Source organism: Nematolebias whitei, chromosome 23 (genome assembly GCF_014905685.2).
Source record: "Nematolebias whitei isolate Nwh7 chromosome 23, NemWhi1, whole genome shotgun sequence".
Classification (NCBI taxonomy): Eukaryota; Metazoa; Chordata; class Actinopteri; order Cyprinodontiformes; family Rivulidae; genus Nematolebias; species Nematolebias whitei.
Window position 1 is genome coordinate 17,934,647 of NC_056520.1, and position 24,292 is coordinate 17,958,938.

The window sequence follows — 24,292 nt, forward strand, 5'->3', positions numbered from 1 at the left end:
CTCGAAAGCTTTGGAGCAAATAACAGTGAAATGTCGGCCACATTATCTATCCCGCGAGTTCACAGTGACTTTCATAACAGTTATTTACATTCCTCCGGATGCTAATGCTAATGAAACACTACAGGAGCTACATGATATAATCAGCTTGCTGCAGAACAAACACCCTGAGGCTCTCTACATTGTAGCCGGAGACTTTAATCAAGTGAATCTAAAGGACTTTCTCCCAAGCTTTAATCAACATGTGGCAATTCCAAGATGTGGAAACAACACGCTGGACCGTGTTTAGACAAACGTAAAAGATGCATAGAAAGCCGTACACCGCACCCACCTAGGACTGTCAGACTACATCTCAATCTTCCTGGCTCCTGCTTACATGCCCCTTGCTGAGATGCTCCAGACCAGTACAAAAGAAAGTTAAATGTTGGATCCAGGACAGTGGCCCCATACTGAGAGATTGTTTTGATCGAACAGACTGGCAGGTTTTCAGAGAAGCTGCTGAAAATGAAGGATCGCTTGATCTGGACCAATACACATCCTCAGTTCTGGGTTACATTAATATATGTACTGACATTGTCTCCACCATAAGATACGTTAAAAGTTACCCAAACAGAAAACCTTGGCTAAATGTAGAGGTACGCACCCTGCTGGAAGCCAGGAACACTGCCTTCAGGTCTGGAAACTCAGAGGAGCTGAGTAGGACAAGGAAAGAGCTGGTTGCTGGTATTAAGAAGGCCAAGGCCACATATGCAGAGAGGATCGAGGATCAATTCATCTAGCAAGACCCTTGGAGCATGTGGAGGGGCATTAAATGCATAACAGATTATAAAGTAAGGAGTGAACAATGCCCCAAAGACCCATCTCTGCCTGATGCCCTCAACAAGTTCTATGCACGCTTTGAAGACACGAACAAACCACCAGACTTGCCTCACCACCGGATGAAAAGCATCTCAGCGTGACTTCAGCAGAAGTAAGGAGTACTTTCAAGAGAATAAATCCGCACAAGGCAGCTGGCCCAGACAACATCCCCGGAAAAGTGTTGAAAGAATGTGCCGATCAGCTCTGCGAGGTGCTGGCAGAAATCTTTAGCACTTCACTTACCCTGGAGACAGTTCCCACCTGCCTGAAGACTGCCACCATCATCCCAGTCCCAAAAAGCTCTAAAGTGACTGGTCTGAATGACTATCGGCCAGTAGCCCTCACCCCGATAGTCGTTAAATGCTTCGAAAGACTGGTTATGACTCACATCAAAACAACCATCAACAAGGACCCTCATCAGTATGCATACCATGAGAACCGATCAACAGAGGATTCCATCTCCTCTCCGGTCCACACTGCGCTCACTCACCTGGATCAGAAGGACTCTTACGTCCGTATGTTCTTTGTGGACTTCACATCCACCTTCAACACCATGATCCCCCAAACCCTGATGGACAAACTATTCACACTGGGCCTGGGTCCCTCCATTTGCAACTGGGTACTAGACTTCTTAAACAGACCACAGTTAGTGAGGATCCACAACTTCTCCTCCTCCACCATAACCCTCAGCACTGGCTCTCCTCAGGGATGTGTGTTGAGCCCCCTCCTGTTTACTCTGCTCACATATGATTGTGCAGCTACCCATCCAGGCTGTCAAATTGTAAAGTTTGCAGATGACACAGCAGTGGTAGGATGCATCACAAACAATGATGAGTCCAGCTACAGGCAAGAGGTGGAACACCTGGAGAGCTGGTGCAAAGAGAATAACCTTCACATCAATATGAAGAAGACAAAGGAGATGATTGTGGACTTCAGAAGGAACAAAAACACCTACACCCTCCTGAACATAAGGGGATCTGCAGTGGAAGTGGTCTCCAGCTAAAAGTACTTGGGTGTACACATGAATGACAACCTCAGCTGGAGCAACAACACCACCAGCCTGATCAAGAAAGCTCATCAGAGACTCTACTTCCTCAGACAGCTGAGACGAGCTGGTCTGGAAAGCTCGGTCCTCACCTCCTTCTACAGGTGTGCAGTGGAGAGCATCCTGTGCTCCAGCATCAATGTGTGACATGGAGGCTGCACAGCTGCAGAAAGAAAAGCTTTGCAGAGAGTGGTGAAGGCTGCACAGAAGACTGTCGGAGCCAGTCTCCCCACCATCACAGACATTTACACCTCCAGATGCAGGAAGAGGGCCACCTGCATCATGAAGGACCCCACTCACCCAGCACACACACTTTTTGCCCCACTCCCCTCAGGAAGGAGGTTGAAAAGCATTTAGTGTAGAACCACTAGACTGAGGAACAGATTCTACCCTGAAGCTGTTAGACTCATGAATCTCTAACCAGAATAATCAATGTGAGAAAAAGCACATCATGTTGCTGCTGATCTGTTTCAATGTTGCTGCTGATCTGTTTCAATGTTGGTGTGTTCATGTGTGCTCATCTGCTTACATGGACTCGTGTTCATGTTTGTGCTAATGTTCGATGTTTTATGTTATGAGTGCTTAGTGTATATTTAGTTGATGTTTTTCTTAGTTCATATCTTGGATGTTATTACCGTTTTTCTTTTACATTTTATTGTTGGATGTAACTGGGACCCTGTGTACATAACTTCACTCCACCACATGTACCTCATGAGGTGCGAATGACAAAGAATCTCTGACTCTGACTCTCTGACTGACTCAGTCTAACGTTTTCTTAATAAATGTACTTTGAGGGTGAAATCAGCTGTATTTCAAAACCAGATATGCAGAAGTAAATGCGTGCATGTGACGAGTTGCTGTGCACATTTAACAAGATAAACGCCTCAAAACAATTATTTGTTTGCTTGAAATCATAGTAAATGTGTGTATCAGTCAAACGTTTGCTTAATAAATGCACTTTTATGGTCAAATCAGCTCCATTTAAAAAAATAGTTTTGATGGCCTGGTGATGCAAAGCGTGCATGCGCAGCTGGGGCAGCTGTTGCATTTCTTTAAAATTTAACAAGATAACACCTAAATTATTTGTTTGATCAAATTTATAGCAAAGGTATGTCTCAGTCTAAAGTTGGCTTAATAAATGCACATTAATGGTCAAATTAGCTGCATTTCGCTGGGGTGGTGCAGCTGTTTTGACTGTTCCAAGCAACGAGTAGAATGCAGGTGGGGAAACTAAGGCAGGCCGATTGAGTCATTAATAGCTGGTGAAGATTCTCAGTCATCCAGGACAATGGTAAATTCAAAAAAGTTCAAGCCAAAAATAATAAAGTTTAAAGTATAATAAATAAAGTCCAGTTGATTTTGTCTTGAACTTTTTTGAATTTGTCATTATAGCCACGTTTACCTATCACATGATACAACTATTATTACTCTGCTGCCATCAAGTGGCTGAAAGTGGTACAGCTCAATTTTCTTTTTCAGTCAGAATGAATGAAAACAGTCATATCTCAGCCAAAAATTGGTTTATAAATATGGGAAAAAATCCATAAATATGTCGCTTCGGCCTATAAGTCGCAGGACATGTAAATTACGCAAAAAAACTGTGACTTATAGGCCGAAAAGTACATTAGGTTTGTTTGTTTGTTTAACAGGAAAATAGAATGAGGCAAATTACCATGAATTTGAAATATATACATAGATCTTATTATCTGCTCTTGGATCAAATTTTGATCCAGAGTATGATATGTGTACATAGTTTTGTTCCACCTCATGTACCACATGTGATGTGAATGACAATAAAAATCCTTGTATCCTTGTATAATTGCAATAAAAAGCACAAAGATAAACAACTCAAATGCACTCCATCAAGGAGCACGATGCTAACAAACTGCACATTTCATTTACATTTTTTATAATTTACTCGACAAAACTTTTGAGTTTGAAAAGCCACGCCGTGTTTGGAAATATATATTGTGAATAAGAATAATTAAGAACGCTTAGGGTACATTCAAGGTTTTAGTATTTTGTAGTATTGGCAGGTTTTTAAAAGGACACAGGGTTGCACTCCCTGTGAGATGACAGCTGAAAGTCGAAAATTTGATGTCACATGACATGATGGGGGGAGGAGGTGAGACACCTCTGTAATGTGCGCTAGCTTAGCGTCACGTTAGTGCAGGCAGTTGTTGACCAGTATGGGGGTGGGGCATTGTGCCATGCTCTCTAAAAGCGAAGCGCTACATCTGTAGCATCTTAGCTAGCTCGTCTGTATTGTGTTACGCTCGCTTAGCACTACGTTAATACCGGCAGTTGTCTACGGGGGGAGTTGGGGGGTGGGCATTGTGCCATACTCCCTCTAAAGTAGTTATTGAATAAAGTGTTTACTTACGGAGATAAATGTAGACGTTTAACAACCTGTTAAATACACCAGAATGCAGGAAATGACATCTACTTTATTCAGTATTTTCTGGTGGAGGACCAGTGCTTAATTTGAGCCGGATCCTGCTGGAACAGGATCCGGGAACTCTTATTTTGACAGGGTACATTCTGGTAACTGTTTGCTTGTATCCAGTAACTCTCGGGTTTACACATAATAAAGTGATGAACAAACATTACTGCCTTGAACAAATAAAACATATTAGATATGTAAACTGAAAATAATCACATAAACACAAATTTTAAAGATAACAGCCACTCATGAGCTTCTTACGAGCTGCCCCTTTGAGTAGCATCTCTGCTTCAACCATTAAAAAAAAAATCTCCGCCCCTAAAAGAGTGGTGGGGGTGACTGCCGAGCTAACTGAGCAGTTGTAAGCAGACTGGAGTCTACAGGTAGCCGCAGGCAGGCGCCTGGAGGTTTCACATGTGAAGTCTGACATCAACGACATGGAACAGAGTCGGGCTCACGAGTCAGAACCATCAAGTAAAGGGGGAGAGGGGTAGGATGCTTGACAGAAGCAGAATGTTTACATATGTAGGTAACCCATTTAATTTAACCCATTAAAATACATCAAAATGCAGGAAATCGCATCTACTTTATTCAAAATTTTAGAGGAGGACCCCCAGACCCCCCCACCAGTGTGTCCCCCCACATTACAAATGTTTCTGATGCCAATGGCCATATGTATCTCGTGGACTACGAATGGTGTGTGAAAACAAACGTGCGACCACACGACCGCGAGTCGATTGTTCGGCTTCGGATGGAGTATTTTTAATTAGATATGTCTGTTTAGAACATAAAGTCTGAAAACACAAATGTTTCAAACATTCCAAGAATTTTCCAGAATTTTCCAAACTGCATTGGAACCCTGATAATATTTCTGTCAAAACCTTCACCAGAACCAACAATAAAAATGTGAGATGTTCAAACCACTGGTCCTGCTGGTCACTGATGACCTCTGAGGGAGGAGCTTATGGTCAAGCGCAGCACAGACAGGAAGTTCTCTCTATCCTCGCCTCTATCTGTGGCACAAACCCAAGAACGGGTCGGACCCTCCAGGACAAACGCATGGCTCACATCTGCAGCGAGGAACACAAACCAGCAGGAAGGTTTTCACAGGTCAAATGTGATTTGTGCGAGAGCCAGATTGTATAAAAACTGTAAAAACTCACAGCGTGTGTGCGTTATCTCTCTGACGCTCAGGCTGCTGAGAGCCACAGAAGCCAGGAAGGTGTGTGTGCTCCGGTGGGACACCGTGAACGGAGTGTGGTGCACTTTTCTCCGAGTCAACACCAAAGCGTCATTAAACAGGAAGAGTCCAACATCTGCAACCTGCTCAAAGGTCCTGATCAGGCATAAAAAATAAAAATAAACTCTAAATAAATTTTAAAAAAGGACATTTTCTAGATGAAAACACTTTTATATTTGGAATGTTTCCGTTTCAAAAATGCAGAAGACAAAAGCTTTTAAAGTACTGTAATTTGAACCCAATTAACACAAGTTTTTGTCTATATGTACATATGCACATGCTTTTTTTGTATGTTAGCAAAATATTTCATGAACCACTGGATGGAATTTCATAGAACAACCAGAAGGTAATCAACACATGCACATCTACAACCAGTGCTTAATATGAGCTGGATCCTGCCAGAACAGGATCTGGGAACTCTTTTATTTTGACAGGGTGTGTTCCGGTAATTTTTTGCTTGGATTCGGTAACTCTCAGGCTTACAAACAATAAAGCTATGAACAAATATGACTGCCTTGAACGAAAAAACGTATATTGGATATGTAATCTGAAAATAATTACATAAACACTCATTTTAAACACAACAGCCACTTAAAAGCTTGTAAATATCACATACAAGCTGCTCCTTCAAGTAAGCGTTTCCACCTCTACGCTTCAAAAAAAATTCTGCACCTAAAAGTCCAAAGTCATCATGAAATTTTATTTAAAAACTCAAAAATATAATTAAACAGCACAACGAAATTGCAAATTAGTTTGATAGTTTGTCATTTATACATATTTTTTATTATTTATTTAAAATACAACGAGATAAATGTTTGATGTGTATTATTCACACTACGTATCAAAACAACAGTCCTAATTTGTCAAAATACCAGCTAGGATGCTTGACAGAAGTGGAGTGTTAACAAATATAGGTACTGTATTTTCCAGACTATAAGTAATTCTTTTTTCATAGTTTGGCCAATCTAGCGACGTATAGTCCGACACGACTTGGTGTTGTGTGTCTCTGCTGTTGTCTTTTACACTGTTGTGTTTTTTTTTAGCTGTTTATATGAATTATATGTGTATTTATTGTCTGTTTGGGCAGCTGCTACTATGCAACATACATCCCTGAGTCCATGCCAAATTTCCCCAAGGGGACAATGAAGTATATTTTATTTTATTCTTATACGTTTTTCCCCCTATTCATGATGCAATTTTTGACTGACGTGTTAAATGTTCATTCATACTGACATGAATCAAAGAGTAAACATTACCATTTGCAGTCGCGAGAGGGCCCTCTAGGCTTTTGACAACTACTGTATTTTTTTGGCCTACAAGTCATTTTTTTTGCATAATTTACACGTCCTGCGACATATAGGCCAAAGCAACATATTTATGGATTTTTTTCCCATGTTTATAAACCAATTTTTGGCTGAGATATGACCCTTTTCATTCATTCTGACTGGAATTTTTTTTTTGAACAGTACTATTTTTAGCCACTAAATAGCAGCTGAGTAGTAGTAGTTGTATGGCATGCCGCTGTATCATGTAAAAGGTAAATGTGGCTATAATGACAAATTCAAGACAAAAACAACTGGACTTTATGTATTATACTTTATACTTTATTGTTTTTGTCTTGAACTTTATGAATTTACCATGTCCTGGATGACTGAGAATCTTCACCAGCTATTAATGACACAATCAGCTTGCCATAGTACCCCCGCCTTCGTTCTGCTCGCTGCTTGTTTCTTGTTAAATTTCGAAGAAACGAGCAGCATTCCGCTTTCTTTTTTCCTCTCTGTCTGCGCGCTCCTGGAGCACCGAGGCAGCGAATACAGTTGATTTGACCATCAAAGTGCATTTATTAAACAAACGTTAGACTGAGACACACCTTTACTATAATTCTGAGCAAACAAATAATTGTTTATAAGTGTTAATCTTGTTAAATCATGTTAAAGTCCTCCTGTGCACGCTCCCGCGGCCACTGTTTGGCAGCCCATCAATTTTTGGAACAACATCAGCCCGCATTTCTGTGTTTAGCCCACATTTCCAGGTTGTCAGCGGTGATGCGTAACAAACGTAACACGTCAGCAGTGACACATAATAGATGCGACGTATACAGTGAAGCAACATATTTATGGATTTTTCTACTTTTTTCCAATCCAATCCATCTTTATTTATAAAGTATACACCCCTAAAAAAAAAAAAAAAAAACACTTTTTTTAGACATAGTTGGACTGACGTGATTTACAGTATAGGGCAGTGCAACGAGTATGGTGGAAAGTACAATATATGTTGTTCCTCTTCTGCTACCCCCCCCCCCCCCCATCTTCCTCTGGAGTTGTTCAGAAGCAACACCGAGGATGGTAACTTGCATGTCGGACTCGTTGGCTTGTTATGTTAATTAAGCCTGTTCAGCATCCCAGGTATGTTCTGTGCGTTATTGTTATTACAGATTAAATGTCTGTTTCTGCACTTTGTGAAACACACTTCAAAATAAATGCAATTTTTTCCTCTTCATGAGGCATTTTTTGACTGAGGCGACCTATACTCCGGAGCAACGTATAATCTGGAAAATATGGTAAACGGAGATGTTTAACAACTGTTAAAACACACCAAAATGCAGGAAATCACATTTACTTTATTAAAAACTTTCTGGGGGAGAACCCCAAGACCCCCCCCATCCCCCACTGATCAGTTTACAAATTAAGCCCTGCCTACAACAGATCAACTGCGTTTCAAGAAATTGAAAACTATAAACATGTTTTTTTTAACTGAAATATAATTTAGTGTAGTAGTAGATGAGTAATCCTCAACAATTTTTTTGAGTGTAAAAGGTGTTTTGCATATATATTTTATTTTTCAAAGTTTTGACCCTAAATCTGGTATAAGAGACTTCAGAGGCCTTTCATTACCGTAGAGAGTCTGGAATCTGGTCGTCTGGGCTCCTGAGCAGCACCGCGTCCTGACTTCTTATCAGCTGCCTGTTTCCTTCTCTGAGGCTCTGCACACGTATAAGAAATACACTCAAAACCATTCTCCATGCATGTTTTATAAGATTTTATGCAAATCAGAATAAAAAAAAGCAGACTGGGAGGTCAGGCTAGAGGTGTGTTTTCTCACAGGGCAGTTTTGTATCATTTGCTGTGTTTCCTCTAACAGCCGGTCAGTCTCAAAGTTTCGCCTGATCTGAAACATAAATTAACAATAATTAACAGCCAAAAACAAAACTACATTCAGTCTAACTGAGTGTCAAACAGCTTTGTGTTGTACCGTTTGTATGAAGTGTCTGAGTCGCAGCATGGTGCTGAGGGCCGTGCAGAGGTGTGTGTGGTCAGGGTGATCAAGTTGGGTGTTTGAAGACAGAGCTTGAAGAAGAGTCACGTACTCCTGGATCCTCCACACCGGACACAGCAGCAACTCCTGAAGGCTTCACAGACACACAGCAGCGCACACAGTTATTTCAACAAATCAAAAATCAAAATGTTCAGCTCTTTCAGGACAATCCTGTTATTGGTATTGGTGCAACTTTAGCTTTTTGAAATATTTAGCCTTGTCGGCCACTTTTTTTTATCGTAGAAAATGAATTGAGCTCATTTTACATGCTTCAAATTTTTAGATCTGTTAAACTTTTACTGCTCCTTTCACATTTTGTTCTGGTTCAGCTTCTTTCAGCTTCCTTGTACAGATTTAAACTTTATTTCAGCTATTTTCAACTATTTTCAGCTAATTTCAGCCATTTTTTCCAGCTGTTTTGTGCTCCTTTCAGATTCTTTCTGCTAACTAAAACATTTTTGTGCTTCTTCAAACTACTCACTGCCAGTTTCAGCTTGTTATGCTAATTTCCGCTTATTTCTTTCAAGTTTTAGCTGTTATTGCCATTTCAGCCACAATTTAGCTGTTTATATGCTAATTTTAACTTTTTATGCTGTCTACATTTTTTGGAATCATTTCAACTTTTTTCAGCCTAATTCAGCAAAAATGTGCTCTCTCCACTTCTTTCTAGTAACTTAAGCTTCTTTCTGCTTTCTTAGCTACTTTTCAGCAGTTTTTTTTTGTTGTTGTTAATTTCAGCATTTTTCCAGATAATTTCCACTTTTTTCTTTTTTCTGCTTCTTTTGGCGTAACTGGGCAAAATTGTGCTCTCTGCACTTTCTTCTGCTAAGTTATGCTTGTTCTACCTTTTCAGCTACATTTTTTGCATTATTAGCTAATTTCAGCTCTTTTCAGATAATTTTAAGATTTTTGTGGTATTTTCTGCTACTTTCAGCCAAATTAACTTATTTCTGCTAATTTTATCTTATGCTGCTGTCAGCTTATTTCTGCTAGTTTCATTTTTTACTGCTATTTCAGATACTATTTAGCTGTTTTGTGCTAAATTTAGTTTTTACAGTTGATTTCACATTTTTAGCTCATTTCAGCTCCTTCCGCGTCTAGTAGTTTAAGCTTCTTTCTGCCTTTTCAGCTACCTTTCAGCTATTTTTTTGGTGCTAATTTCAGCTTTTTTATACAAGTTGCAACATTTTGTGTTAATTTCTGATTATTTAACCCCAATTCAGCAAATATGTGTTCTTTCTGCTTTCTTCTGCTACCTTAGGCTTGTTCTTCCATTTCACCTACATGTCAGCATGTCTTTAGATATTTTCAGATTTTTTTTAGCTGGTTTTCAACATAAGCATTCGCACTGCATTTTCAAAAGAAATGGCAATTTCTAGTTCTTCTAACGAGAAGAACTCCAAAGGGAGGCTCTAGGAAGTCATCCTAGCTGACTTCTTTGGATGAGGAGCAGCAGCTCAACTCTGAGCGCCTGTCATGATAACAAATTTTGCTGGGCGATTAATTGTCTCAGAAGTTATTGTAATAAACGATAATATTGTTTGAAATTTAACAATTGGTAGAAGAAATGTTGATTTGTTTTTAGTGTAGTACCTTTTTTGACCACTGGATGGAAGTATATGACTGTTTGAACTGAAGGCTGGATAGTTAAGCAGCGTGTCTAAGAAAAATGGGAGGGAGAGCTCTTGACGTGACATGACTGCATAGGCGTTGCAACCATTATATGTGAAGGGACATGCCCCCCCCCCCCCCCCCCCATTAAAAAAACACACACACACTTTTACCATTAAGTTCAGTCGGCGCTGTTTCATACGTGAACAAATCCATTCCACTTGATTAATAGGAAAATACTCAAACCACTAAAACTCCACTCCAGGTTTTCCTGGTTACCTGTAACTCTCCATCAGCCTGCAGTGTTCCTCCTCTGTGTCTCCTGCCTCAGCAGAGAACGCTCACAGTTGGAAGATGGGGAGACACCTGTGTTACTCGCTCGCCAGCTTTTAGCTATGCTTAGTGCAGGCAGTAGTTGACCGGGAGGGTTGATCATAAACATATATACATGATTAGGAGGATACTTGAGAGAAGTGGAGAGCTACGTCTGTAGCATCTTAGCTTAGCTTAACTGTGACGCTGTAAGACGCTGCAGGTGTAAGAGACGCTGTGTGTTCAGGAGCATTAAAGTAGAAATATCTTTAAAACCCCACACCTTATTGTGCTCAAACGTTGTGAGAAACATCCTTTAGATGAGTAGTGTTGAACACAAGTAAAAATGTCTATAGGTAATGTTTTTTATTTCTCTATAAACACAAATAGTGCCGACCTGAGGCTGTGTGTTCAAGTGCATTAAAGTTAAAATGTCTTTAAAACCCACAGCTGAATAAACTTGGTGCGAAACATGCTTTGAATGTGTAAAATTAAAGTAAGAAAATATAGGTGAAATGTTGCTTTTTTTATTCACTAGTGTACACTTTTTTGCACACTGGTGCGCGCGCCTGGCGCACACGAGCACACGCACACACACACACACATCAGTGTGTCCCCCCACATTACACATGCTTCTGACGCCCTTGCATGGCTGACATGGTGACATAGCGGATGCTCGGTGTGGTTTGAGCTCTTTAGCATAACATTTGTCACACAAACTGCTATGAAATCTTGGAGATAAGAGTCATTTTAAGATAACAGCAATTTGCTTTGTTTTTTAAATTGCTCAGACCAACAATACTTTATCTTTTTCAAACTGAGGCCATTGAAAGAGCTATCTAGCACAGGTAAGATATTAGCTTTAAGATTTATCCTGTCCTTTTGATCAGTGTGGATGATCATTACTGTGTTCAAGCTCTTACCTTAGCATGTGTGTTGACAGAGTTCTGTCTGCTCTCTTCAGAAAAGCCCGAAATGCTGGTTTCGCCTCCCTGCACTGAAGCACTTTAATTATTGGATGTGTCCTAAAACTTTCTGTGCAAACTTCAACTTGCAACAATAAAACTGTAGCTATCAGACACGTGGAACTTTACATATACAATTGTGTTTTCAATGATAAAAATGTATATGAACTTGATTTGTGATTAATAAAAAAAGAAAGAAAAATAACAACCATAAATAAATAAATAATCATATTTGTTTGGTTGCTGCTACATTTAGATTGTTCAAATATAATCAATGAAATAAAGTTGCGACTTTAATTTAAAACAGTGTTTTCCAGATGCACATCTTGAATGCCAATTTTATTGCACATCAGTTAAAGAAAAATTAATGACTGATAAACTTTTCTTATTTACAGCAAACATGCATTTAATGCAACTTCAGCATACTTTCAGCTATTTCAGTCATTTAAGTAACAAAACACTCAGCTTGTTCTGAACGTTATAGTGATACATTTTTGGCTGATTTTATAACTTTTGATAACCTATATTTAAATATTTTCCACATAAAATAATTTTTGAGATTTCTTTAAATCTTTGAAAAACATTGTACTCTTTTAAATAAATGTTAGAATACTTTATTTTGAGCTTTATTTTCTGAGTGACTGTTTTGCTCAATTTAGCATCTAGATATGGTTTTGCTAATGTTAACTTTTAGCTAATGTTTGCAATAGCTAAAACAAGCTGATGTTAGCTTGTAGCTACACTTGCTAGTTTTAGCTATTGTTTTACTCATGTTAATTTTTAGCTGCTGTTTTGATCATTTTAGGTTTCAGGTATACTATTGTTAGTTTCAGCTTTTAGCTGTGATTTAGATAAATTTAACTTTCAGCTGCTGTTTGGTAGTTTTGGATTTTAGCTACTGTTTTGTTGACTTCGTCTTCAATGTACTTTTTTTTTTAACCAATTTCAGTTTTTAGTTTATTTTGAACATTTATGATTTACATTTATGATAACATTGTGATTACCGTATTTTTTGGACTATAAGGTGCAGATTTTAAGTGCGCCTTATAGTCCAAAAAATACAGTATTTGAACTATTTAGTTTTAGTTACTAACAAATTTCAGCACCGTGCTTCAGCACTCAAGAGATCACACTGTATTTTCAAACAAAATACTAATTTTTCTACTTTGTTCTAGAGTTGCGATTTCTGGCCTGAGCCTGTGCCCGACCCAAAATTCTGGCCAGGCCAGACCAAAATTATGTGCTTGATGGGCAGGCTGGGTCTGGCTCGGGCTTTGGATGCAGTTTTAATTGCGCGTGTGACCCCGCCCACCCTTTGCTCTTATCACACATCTGAGGATTTGCAATTGACCCACAAAAAAAGTGATATAATGGAGCTGGAAAGAATTAAGAAAAGCTAAAAAATGTCAAACTCACTCTACAAAGTCAGCACAGTGAAACTTGCTGATGTGTGTCAGGTGCACGCTCAGGTCTCAGGTAAAAAAAAAGCCATGTTAAGCTTCAGATGGACAACAGTATCATCGGCTGCACACGTCCATTAACTGGCCGGTTGAAAGAGGTAAAAAAAAGTCTGGCTGTTTGAAAGAAGTAAAAAAAAAGTTGCATTAAGCTTCAGATGAAAACTGGATCATCAGCCGTGCGCATCCGCTGACCGGCCGGTTGAAAGAGGTAAAAAAAAAAATTTTGTTAAACTTCCGATGGACCACCGGATCATCAGCTTTGCGCAAACGCTGATTGGTTGGTTGAAAGAGGTTTTAAAAAAAGCTGCGTTAAGTTTCAGATGGACAACCGGATCATCGGCCGTGCGCGTCCCGCTGACCAGCCGTTGAAAGAAGTTAAAAAAAGTTGCGTTAAGCTTCAGATGGACAACCGGACCGTCGACTGTGCTCGTCCCGCTCCAGTCACAACCTGTTGTCATCTGCAGTGAAGTAAGTTGCAGCATCTGAAGCAACAAAAGCCAAAGCGTGCAGCGCATTCAACTAAAACAACCTTGTTCTATATTTTTCCAAATAATTTTGGTGTAAAAATATTTTTGTTCATCTGTGTAATAGTCTATCTTCAGAGTTGATTTTTTTTTTTAGGCTATTCGTTTTGTATGTTAATATCAATTTGGTGACTTGGTAATAAACAAAAAAATCTTATATCTTCTTTTCTTTGAAAATATAATGTCAAACTGATTTGCTTACAAAAGCAGTCCTGTAATTCAAGGCAAATTGGTTGGGTCGGGTCGGGCTCGGACAAAATGCCTACAGGCTCAGGTCGGGTCGAATTTTTTAGGCCTGAATGCAACTCCTCAGAAGTCTCTCTAAAATCTGTTTTTACTAAATGAACCAGCATCAACTTGATTTGATATAAAAATGAACCTTTGGTTGACGTGTTGAAGATGTCTAATTTCTTCTTGGTACTGTAATTTCTCTGAAAAATCTTGTTTTAGAGAGGTAGCTGAGCAACATGCTGACTTTACCTTATCAATGGTGCCGAGGGTGAGGGTGTAGTTGTTCAGGTAGTTGGTGTAGACGCTCAGTTTGGAGCACAGCTTCAGAAAAACATCTCCAACACACTGATCTGCAGCCCATTGTTGCATCCTGGTCTGTAAGTCTGCCTGAAACACACTGCAACATGTGTGTTAACATACATCTGGTCCTCTAAGCAGGAAAACTAGAGGTGTGTGTGTGTGTACCTGTTCAGCTGTTGTATTACTGTAACTTGACTAAAGATTATTTCGATGTCAGCGTAGCTGAGGATGGCTCTGTTGGAGTTCAGAGCTGCTGTCAGAGGCTCCTGATACACCTTCAACACATCAGTGAAATTTATTTTACCATATTAACACGTTTCTACGGTGGCCTCCCAGGGCCAAATATACCCTTGTGATTGAATAGAGGTAAACCAAAACAGATCATTAAAAAATATATGACCCAAAACAAGACAAAAACATTTAAAATAACAATCACAAAAGTAAAATTGCTACAGTACTTCACAAAACTAAGTAATATAAATCATGAAGAAAATAACACACATTTTACAAATATACAGTATACAGAAACTTCCACATAATCTATTCTGTAAAATGGCTTTTTGTGGGTGAGGTGTGGTATATTGTTGCATATGCATTTCGGCACATTTATCATGTAAACTCAGACAACAAAAACATTTTTTTGTTGCAAAACATTAAAAACAACTTCAAGGTTTGTTGATGCTTTGCAAACATTGCCCTAATGCAATGGTTCCCAACCCTGGTCCCTGAGGAACACCATCCTGCATGTTTTAGTTGTTTCCCTGCTTTGACACACTTGAATTGAATGAATGGGTGATTATCAGGCTTCTGCAGAACTTGTTGAAATAATTAAATCACTGAAAAGGGTGTGTTGGTGCAGGGAAACAACTAATATGCAGGACGGTGTTCCTCAGGGACCAGGGTTGGGAACCACTGCAGATTATTCCAGGTTTTTACATAAAATGGAGCATTCTTGATGGAAACCAGACCATATACCTCCGTTAGCTAGTTGATGACTTTTAGCTACTACCACACCAAATTTTAGCTCAACATCTGTAAAACTCACTGAGTGGTAGCCAGTTTTGTGTTTGCTAGGATCAGTTAGCCACAGACATCTTGCGTTGAGTGTATCTGTTGTAAACATTCATCCAATAATTATTTTGAGAGTTCATTGAAATGTCTCCACTGGTTGATTAAATATTTTACCAACTATCTGCACACAAACTCAGGCGGGAACATGACCACCAGCCTTTTACAGTGGTGAGCTAAAAAGTATCTATGTTTATAATGATAAATTGTTGAGCTGATATTTTTTCTTTAAATACTGAGTTGAAAGATTAACCTTAATCTACCTTCAGGATGGAACTCAGTCTTCTCAGGTAAAGACCCTCGCTGTGGTGCAGCTCTCTCGCAACCAAACCTCTCCAATCTAAAGCCATCTGGAGACGAAATATATTTGATTTGTTACATATTCTTTTTTTTTATCTCGTTTGTTAAAAAGTTGCAAATGTGCAAACCTGTGGCTGCTCCAGTAAGAGACTTGTATTTGGGAGGGAATCCTTTTTAACCAAAGATGAGTCTTCTTCGTTTTCCTCTTCACTCCATTGCAGCAGGAAGGAGGACAGAAACTCCAGTGGTCTGGTCTGAAGATGTGAGAAGATATACAGCTGAACAAACTTATGGCCCTTAGTAGGGCTGGGCAATATGGAGCAAAATTAATATGTCAATATTTTTAAGATAAATCACGATACACAATATATACCTCAATATTTTTTTCTTTCCATAAAGTAATAACAAAAATGTTTTTCTGAGTCAAAGCCGTGTGACGTTGGCGTAGATGGGAGAAAAAGAACTACGTGGATGTTCAAGTTTAATAATATTCGATGGTTGCGACAGAGTCGTTTTAACCATCGTAGATTGAAAAACTTGTGATACATTGAGTATTTTCAATACATCGAGTATATTTGATACATCGCCCAGCCCTAGTCCGTAGGCAATGTAAGACCCGGCCCAGCTTGGACTGGCCCGACCTAGGTTCTGCGCCAGGTTTTGAGTGTTGGCACTGGGAGTCTAGCTCAGTTCCAGCTTGATTTTTGGAACCCAGAAAGCTGGGGTTCCATTCGGGCGGGGCTGGAGCTGCAGATTTGACGTCTGCTGGTCACTGATTAGTTCGCTGGCCTGGAGGGTCATGTCACAGATGAGTCATACCTCCAGCTACTGCTTCTTACCACCATTTCCTTCAGCTACCTGTTTCTGGCTGGCTGTGTGTTAGAGCTCCTATTTTTCTTTAAAGAAAATGGAAATGCAAAAAGTAGCACCAGTACCCTGGACAAACGACGAGGTGCTGTTATTGCTGAGATTTGCGTGGTCTTGCTATGAAGGTCCCACCCACATCGAGGCAGAACTCTTCTGAAAGCAAATAAAACCAGAGCGGGGCTGGGCCGACTGTGGCCGGTCCAGACCAGACTGGGATTTACAATGCATAAAAGCATTACTTTATTCTGCTGTAGTTCTGCTTTTAAAATTGTAGTGTGAATGCTGCATTTTTATAATCCATGTACTTCTGCATGCTTTGTGTTATTTTAGCTGTTCCTATATCAAAATGTTCAGCTTATTTATGAAATGGGCCCAGTGATTTTTTTTAAAACTTTATACTTTTCAACAATTTTAACTTTATTTGCTAAGCTTGTGCTATTATTATTTGCTAAGCTAACAGCTTCTACCCTGAAGCTGTTAGACTCATAAATCCCTAATCAGGTTTATCACTGTGAAAATAAAATAAAAGCACTGTAATGTCACTTCGATTGGTGATATGTGTTGCTGATTATCCATGCTGCTGATCTCATGCTGCTGATTATTTCATGCTGCTGTATTCATTCATGTACTCATCTACTCACACAGACTCATTCATGCTGCTGTTGTTCAGTGTATTGTTTTGCACTATTAGCGTTTAGCATATTTCTTTGTTTATATCTTAGATCCTTATTTACTGTTTCATTTTATACTTTATATTTTTGCTATTGTTTGATGTAACTGGGACGGTGTACATAATTTTGTTCCACTACATGTGAAATGACAATAAAACCCACTTGAACTTGAACTAATAGTTTCTTGATAGAAACAGATTGAGATCTTCAGTTCCTTTAAGAACATTGTTCTCTCTACTTATGTTGTTCTTGTGCTACATTTACGCTGGTGAAGATTCTCAGTCATCCAGAACATAATAAATTCAAAAACGTTCAATACAAAAAGAACTGGACTTTACTTGTAACAGAAGACGTTGCGCTCCTCATCCGAGGAGCTTTCGCAATTCAAAGAGCAGTGAGTGAGGGGTTCAGGTTATAAGGCTGAAATAAGATACACGTACATAGATTGACAATTCACACCTCACACCTTAACAGTAGGGGTTTCTTAAGGTCTTTGTTAATCTAATTCACAGATGAGGCCCCTCTGTTCTCATCAGGTGTGAAAACTGGCTGGGAATCAGTCTTAAAGTTGCATTATAGGTTTTAGAATGTGGAAATCTGAGGCCTCCTCCTCTGTTAAGAGACATTATTTTTCATTCAACCTTTATTTAGACAGGTTAATCCCATTGAGCCTCGAGGACTCATTTACAAGAGAGACCTCAACATTCATTTTTCTCTTTTAACATAAATTGCTTCCTTCACCCCCCTCTCAAACCATCTGTGCTCTCGGTCCAAAATGTGCACATTTTGGTCCTCAAAAGAGTGTCCCTTATCAGTGAGGTGGAGGTGAACAGCTGAGTCTTGTCCTGAGGAGTTTTTAGATTTATATTTAGTTTTTAGCTACCATTCTGTTACCTTAGATAACCTATGGGTACTTTCAGCTTTTAGTTAGCCTTTCGTTACATTTACCCATTAGTTTTTTTTTCTTCTTCTTTTAGCTTCAGGTTAACTTTTTGCTACTTTTATGTAGGTTTGTGCCAATTTAGGAATTTGATAATTTTAGCAAACTGTTATGTTTTGCTGCGGTTAGCTTTTTTCTTTTTTTTTTTTTTTTTTGTTGCCTACTTTTAACTAGCTTTTTTTGCCATTTTTACCTATTGACCAGTTTTCGGCTAGTTTTACTTTTTAGCCTGCTTCCACTCAGTTTGAGCTTCTTCAGAAAATTTAATTAGTTTTACATTTTAACCAGTGTTTGGCTATTTTACGTTTTAGCTAGTGTTGAGCCTTTTTAGATTTTTCAAATATGTTTACTTCTGCGTACTTTCCATTAAGATTTTGTTAATTTTAGCTAGCCTATTGCAAACCTTTTGCTGCTGTTAACTTTTAGCTACCTTTTATTTACTTTTAGCTTTTACCCTCAGTTTCAGCTTTGTCACAAACCATCAGTGTGCACTCTGTTTATTCAAAGAAAATGTCATTCTTCTAGTTTAAATGACTTTGTACCTCCTCCTGTTCAGTGAGAGCAGTGAGTCCTTCTGTCAGAGCCTCACTCAGTTCTCTGGACACACACATCTTATCGAGGCAGAGCTTCTCCCACAGAAAATGACCTTAAAGAGACATAAGCACGTGTTTTAACTTGATCAATGTGGAGTGCTGCTTGAATTTCACCTAAACGTACCCAGAGCTCGGCCTCTGGCCTGCAGGCTGCTCTGCTGCAGCTGCACCTCCAGAGTTCTCCTTAGCTCCTGCAGGGCCTCCTCCATCCACTGAGCCTGTCTGCACCAGGCCTGCAGCACACCATCGCTCATATACTGCAGCGCCGGAGCTGTTGGGTGCTGGTCCAAGAGTGCAGCACCATCGTCACCACCAGACCACTCACTGAGAACTTCATAAAGATGGAAAACTTTATTTTTTGTATGTTTTCTCTCAACATCTATAAAACATGTCTGATGGCATCTGATCACGAACAATGTTCATCTTAACAAGCTCATTTTAGTAACTTATTTCAAGCCAACAAAGTTCATGCTCAATCATACAGGTACCAAATCCAATAATTCTCAGTTGGGTCATCTGGATAGTATCTTTTTTATAGAGACGTTTCACCCTCTATCCAGAGAGCTTCATCATTCAGAGGAGTTCCAGTAAACGGTTTCCCCACCAAGCAGTAAACTCCTTAAGTGGACCAACCAGTTTGCTGGAGCTAAGATGGTTTCAGATAGAGGGTGAAACATCTCTATAAAAAAGAAACTGTCCAGATGACCCGGCTGAGAATTATTGGATTATTTCAAGCAAGTTTTAAACTAAAGGTGTAAATGTTCTGACTGATTAGAGCAATCAGTGGTTTGGGTAACTGCTCTGATAAAGTCTACAAAAAGTGAAATCAGACGTGACAATGTTTTTGGATTGTTTAAATGAGTGTACAGTAATTGGAAAAAAAATATTCAAAATTAAGATTCCTTTGAATTATCCACCTGCACAATATCAATATAGTTAGAAACATCTTGTCCTAAAAGGATGCAGAAAAACTGGTCCATGCAATTATCACATCTAGAATTCAAAACTTTACTTCTAAGCCACAAAGCCCTCAACAACCTAGCTCCATCTTAAATTACAGATCTTATTGTTCCATATTTTACTAACAGAGCACTTCGCTCTCAGACTGCAGGTTTCCTTGTGTTTCCTAGAGTTTCCAAAAGCAGAATGGGAGGAAGATCTTTCAGTTACCAGGCTCCTCTTTTGTGGAACCAACTTCCAGTTCCTGTCCGTGAGGCTGACACATTGTCCAGTTTGAAGACTGGGCTGAAGACTTTCCTTTTTGATAAATTATACAGTTAGGGTTGGGTTTCCTGAGCTATCCCTTAGTTACGCTGCTATAGGCTTAGTCTACCGGAGGACAAACTATTTCCCGACTCTGCTGCTGTCTTTACTTGCTCTACTCTACCTGTTTGTAAGTATTTCTATCTTAACATGTGTTTTTTTAATCTTTCTTCCAATTAGGGGTGCACCGATAAATTGGCCGGCCAATTTATCGGCCCCAATTTCCTTATTTTTAGGAAATAGGAAATCGGCCGATACTTGCATGAGAAACCAATTTTACAGATTGCTTTAGTTTTAACAACAATTGTCTGAACTTAATTTATATTTCAGAGCACTACCTCATGGCCAGTTAAAACAGCTTTGTATTGTTTCTAGAATATTGTTCAAGGGCATGTTTTTCAATAAAATAATATTGGACAATTGAAGGTGCATTGCAACCTTGTAACACCTGACAGTGTCGATTATAAAACAAAGTCGGTATTGGCCAAAATCGGAATCGGCAGGTCAGACTTTTTTAGAAATCGGTGATCGGCCAGAAAACTGCAATCGGTGCACCCCTACTTCCAATAGAAAGTACTGTACACCTGGACCTGAATTTAATTGATTTGTACACTAAACAGCTAAATATAAAAGGAACATTTCATACTGATTAGGCAACAGTCATAAAAGATAAATGAATATAAATAATAATCCTAAGACAATCTTTTAACACAAACATAGACTCATTAAATGGTTTAAATGCATTTTGTTTAGCTTTAAATTTTAGTTTCCAAGTAACTAAACTCACTGTTCTGGAAGCTTCCAGTAACGAGACCCGCTGGCGCTCTAACCTGCAGATCCGTCAGAGCAGAAAGGCTTTGAAGAAGAGTCACACCTGATGCTGCGAAGAATCGACACATAGGACGTGAGTTTAGTTCTATTACACACGTGTGTGTGTTTTTAGCATGTGTGTTACCAGATGCTGCCAGCGGGCAAAAGATGTCAATTCCACCTCCCTGCTGAGTTGGTGTCACCCAGGCACACAGTTTTTCCCAGAATTCCCTGTGATCATGTGTCAGTAGAGTCCTCTCTGACAGGCTACAGTCTGAAGATTTAAGATGATAATGCAGAACTTTTTTGATTAAAACAATAATTTCAGATTTATTTGACTTTTTTTTACAACTAATCAAGATTAAAAGGAGCCACATTCTGTTTCAGAGCCCGTATTACTGTAATGCTGTAATTTAACTGGACATTTAATTTAAAACAAAAGTAAAATCCACCAACAGATCCCAAACACTAAAGGGATCCACGATTAGTTGTAACAAGAGACTTTATTTGAGAAATATTTATTTTAGATGTAAAAACAATACAGTAAAAATATCATAGGTGGTTTAGTTTTTATAAATTAAAATAAAATATTGTCACACTGATGTTGCCATGCTGTTTATGATGCAATGCGTTCTGGGTAAATGATGGTCCTAGGTCCTGTAGTGCTAGCTCTGTCCAGGCAAAACAGCTATGAGTAATCTAAAAAAGTTAAATCTGGTCCTCTGGACATTAAAAAAAAAAAAAAAAAAACACCAAAACAAAGCAAAACAACAAAAAAATAAAAATAAAAATGAGTAATGAGTATGAGCTATGAGTAATATTACTCCTTTTCAGTTTGAACCAGAGCGCACTGAAATTCATGTCAATGTAGAACTCGTAAGGGGTAATGAAGATGAGGAGGACCAAACGGATGAAGAGGAAAGACTTGGCCGAAGAAGATGTTGTTTGTGTAGCCTGTCTGCATAAATGTGGTGCATTTTTGTTGGATAAATTACATCTTCTGGCCACCGTACTGCTGCATCTGATGTGTTGACAACGATTTGTGTTTCAGCATTTGTAGTTGAAGACAACTGTAATAAAGATTGTTGTATTATTATTATACATACAACATTGCTATCTTAAAATTGTGAAATATTAACAATAATAATAAAATTAAACATGAAGCATTAAGTTGGCTTCCGATTGCAGTTTCCAATTCGAGAAATATCTAAAGGGTGATTCCACCTAATTTTTCACTACCATGAGCGTCTTTAATCTGTTCTGGTTTAAAGACTAAAATACTTAACCTGGACTAGATTATTCTACACTAATAGCAGAATAATTAAATCCTACTCTGTGATTTGTCAAACCTTTATCTGATTTGTGAAACTTTAATTGAGTGATTTCAACACTATTGAATAATTTGAGCAGAATTCAAAGTCAAAATAGGCAAATGTGTGTTTGTGTGTGGGTTAGGGATTGCCACAATAAAACAAGACTGAGTGAAAAACAGTTACAAATGCAAAACTTCAAATTTGTAAACATTATTCAATGGCTCTTTTTATTCTACATATTTGAACATCTCTCTCTTTCTGCTCTCAGATGCGTGAGAAGCTCCTCTCACTGCAACAAAATACATTTTGAATCATTTGAAATGTTATGCTTTTTTAAATTCATGATCATTTTGGTCACTTAAACTAGAACAAATTAAAGACACTTAAACTACAAACCGGATTCCAAAAAAGTTGGGACACTAAACAAATTGTGAATAAAAACTGAATGCAATGATGTGGAGATGGCAAATGTCAATATTTTATTCGTAATATAACAGATGACAGATCAAAAGTTTAATCTGAGTAAATGTAACATTTTAAAGGAAAAATATGTTGATTCAGAATTTCACAGTGTCAACAAATCCCAAAAAAGTTGGGACAAGTAGCAATAAGTGGCTGGAAAAAGGAAATTGAGCATATAACGAACAGCTGGAAGACCAATTAACACTAATTAGGTCAATTGACAACATGATTGGGTATAAAAAGAGCTTCTCAGAGTGTCAGTGTCTCTCAGAAGCCAAGATGGTAAGAGGATCACCAATTCCATCATTGTTGCACAGAAAGATAGTGCAGCAATACCAGAATGGTGTTACTCAGCGTAAAATAGAAAAGACTTTTGTTATCATCATCAATCGTGCATAACATCATCAAAAGATTCAGAGAATCTGGAACAATCGCTGTGCGTAAGGGTCAAGGCCGTAAAATTCTACTGGATGCTCGTGATCTCCGGGCCCTTAAATGTCACTGCACCTCAAACAGGAATGCCACTGTCAAGGAAATAACAGAATGGGCTCAGAAATACTTCCAGAAATCATTGCCAGTGAACACAATCCACCGTGCCATCCGCTGTTGCCAGCTGAAACTCTACAGTGCAAAAAGGAAGCCATTTCTAAGCAAGCTCCACAAGCTCAGACGTTTGCACTGGGCCAGGGGTCATTTAAAATGGAGTGTGGCAAAATGGAAGACTGTTCTGTGGTCAGATGAGTCACGATTTGAAGTTCTTTATGGAACACCGGGATGCCATGTCATCCGGTCCAGAGAGGACAAGGATAGCCCAAGTCAATGCTCCGTTCAGAAGCCTGCATCACTGATGGTATGGAGTTGCATGAGTGCATGTGGCATGGGCAGTTTGCATGTCTGGAAAGGCACCATTAATGCAGAGAACTATGTTCAGGTTCTAGAACAACATATGCTCCCATCTAGACGTCATCTCTTTCAGGGAAGACCCTGCATTTTTCAACACGATAATGCCAGACCACATTCTGCAGCAATCACAACATCATGGCTACATAGGAGAAGGATCCGGGTACTGAAATGGCCAGCCTGCAGTCCAGATCTTTCACCTATAGAGAACATTTGGTGCATCATAAAGAGGAAGGTGCGACAAAGAAGGCCCAAGACGATTGAACAGTTAGAGGCCTGTATTAGACATGAATGGGAGAGCATTCCTATTTCTAAACTTGAGAAACTGGTCTCCTCTGTCCCCAGACGTCTGTTGAGTGTTGTAAGAAGAAGGGGGGATGCCACAAAGTGGTAAAAATGGACTTGTCCCAACTTTTTTGGGATTTGTTGACGCCATGAAATTTGGAAACAACAGATTTTTCCCTTAAAATGATACATTCTCTCAGTTAAAACTTTTGATCTGTGATTTGTGTTCTATTCTGAATAAAATATTAGATGTTGGCACGTCCACATCATTGCATTCAGTTTTTATTCACAATTTGTTTAGTGTCCCAACTTTTTTGGAATCCGGTTTGTAGAACAGATTAAAGACACTTAAACTAGAATAGATTAAAGACACTTAAACTAGAACAGATTAAAGACACAAACTAGAACAGATCAAAGACACTTAAACTAGAACAGATTAAACACACTTAAACTAGAACAGATTCAAGACACTTAAACTAGAACAGATTAAAGACACTTAAACTAGAACAGATTAAA

At 38.9% G+C, this 24,292-nt stretch overlaps 1 protein-coding gene across 1 annotated transcript in view; it reads right to left on the reverse strand.

Moving 5' to 3' along the window:
- Positions 1–5,279: 5,279 nt before the first annotated feature.
- Positions 5,280–24,292, reverse strand: part of LOC119428663 (epithelial cell-transforming sequence 2 oncogene-like) — a 30,341-nt gene continuing 11,328 nt past the window's right edge. Inside the window, exons 8-21 of the mRNA XM_037696333.1 lie at positions 20,962–21,090; positions 20,794–20,886; positions 18,868–19,074; positions 18,693–18,796; positions 15,801–15,926; positions 15,636–15,722; positions 14,470–14,579; positions 14,254–14,401; positions 11,748–11,821; positions 8,839–8,995; positions 8,689–8,754; positions 8,481–8,569; positions 5,507–5,679; positions 5,280–5,413 (exon numbers count right to left, since the gene is read on the reverse strand). Of these exons, the coding sequence (XP_037552261.1) occupies positions 5,280–5,413; positions 5,507–5,679; positions 8,481–8,569; positions 8,689–8,754; positions 8,839–8,995; positions 11,748–11,821; positions 14,254–14,401; positions 14,470–14,579; positions 15,636–15,722; positions 15,801–15,926; positions 18,693–18,796; positions 18,868–19,074; positions 20,794–20,886; positions 20,962–21,090 (1,697 nt within the window). The remainder of the gene's footprint in view (positions 5,414–5,506; positions 5,680–8,480; positions 8,570–8,688; positions 8,755–8,838; positions 8,996–11,747; positions 11,822–14,253; positions 14,402–14,469; positions 14,580–15,635; positions 15,723–15,800; positions 15,927–18,692; positions 18,797–18,867; positions 19,075–20,793; positions 20,887–20,961; positions 21,091–24,292) is intronic.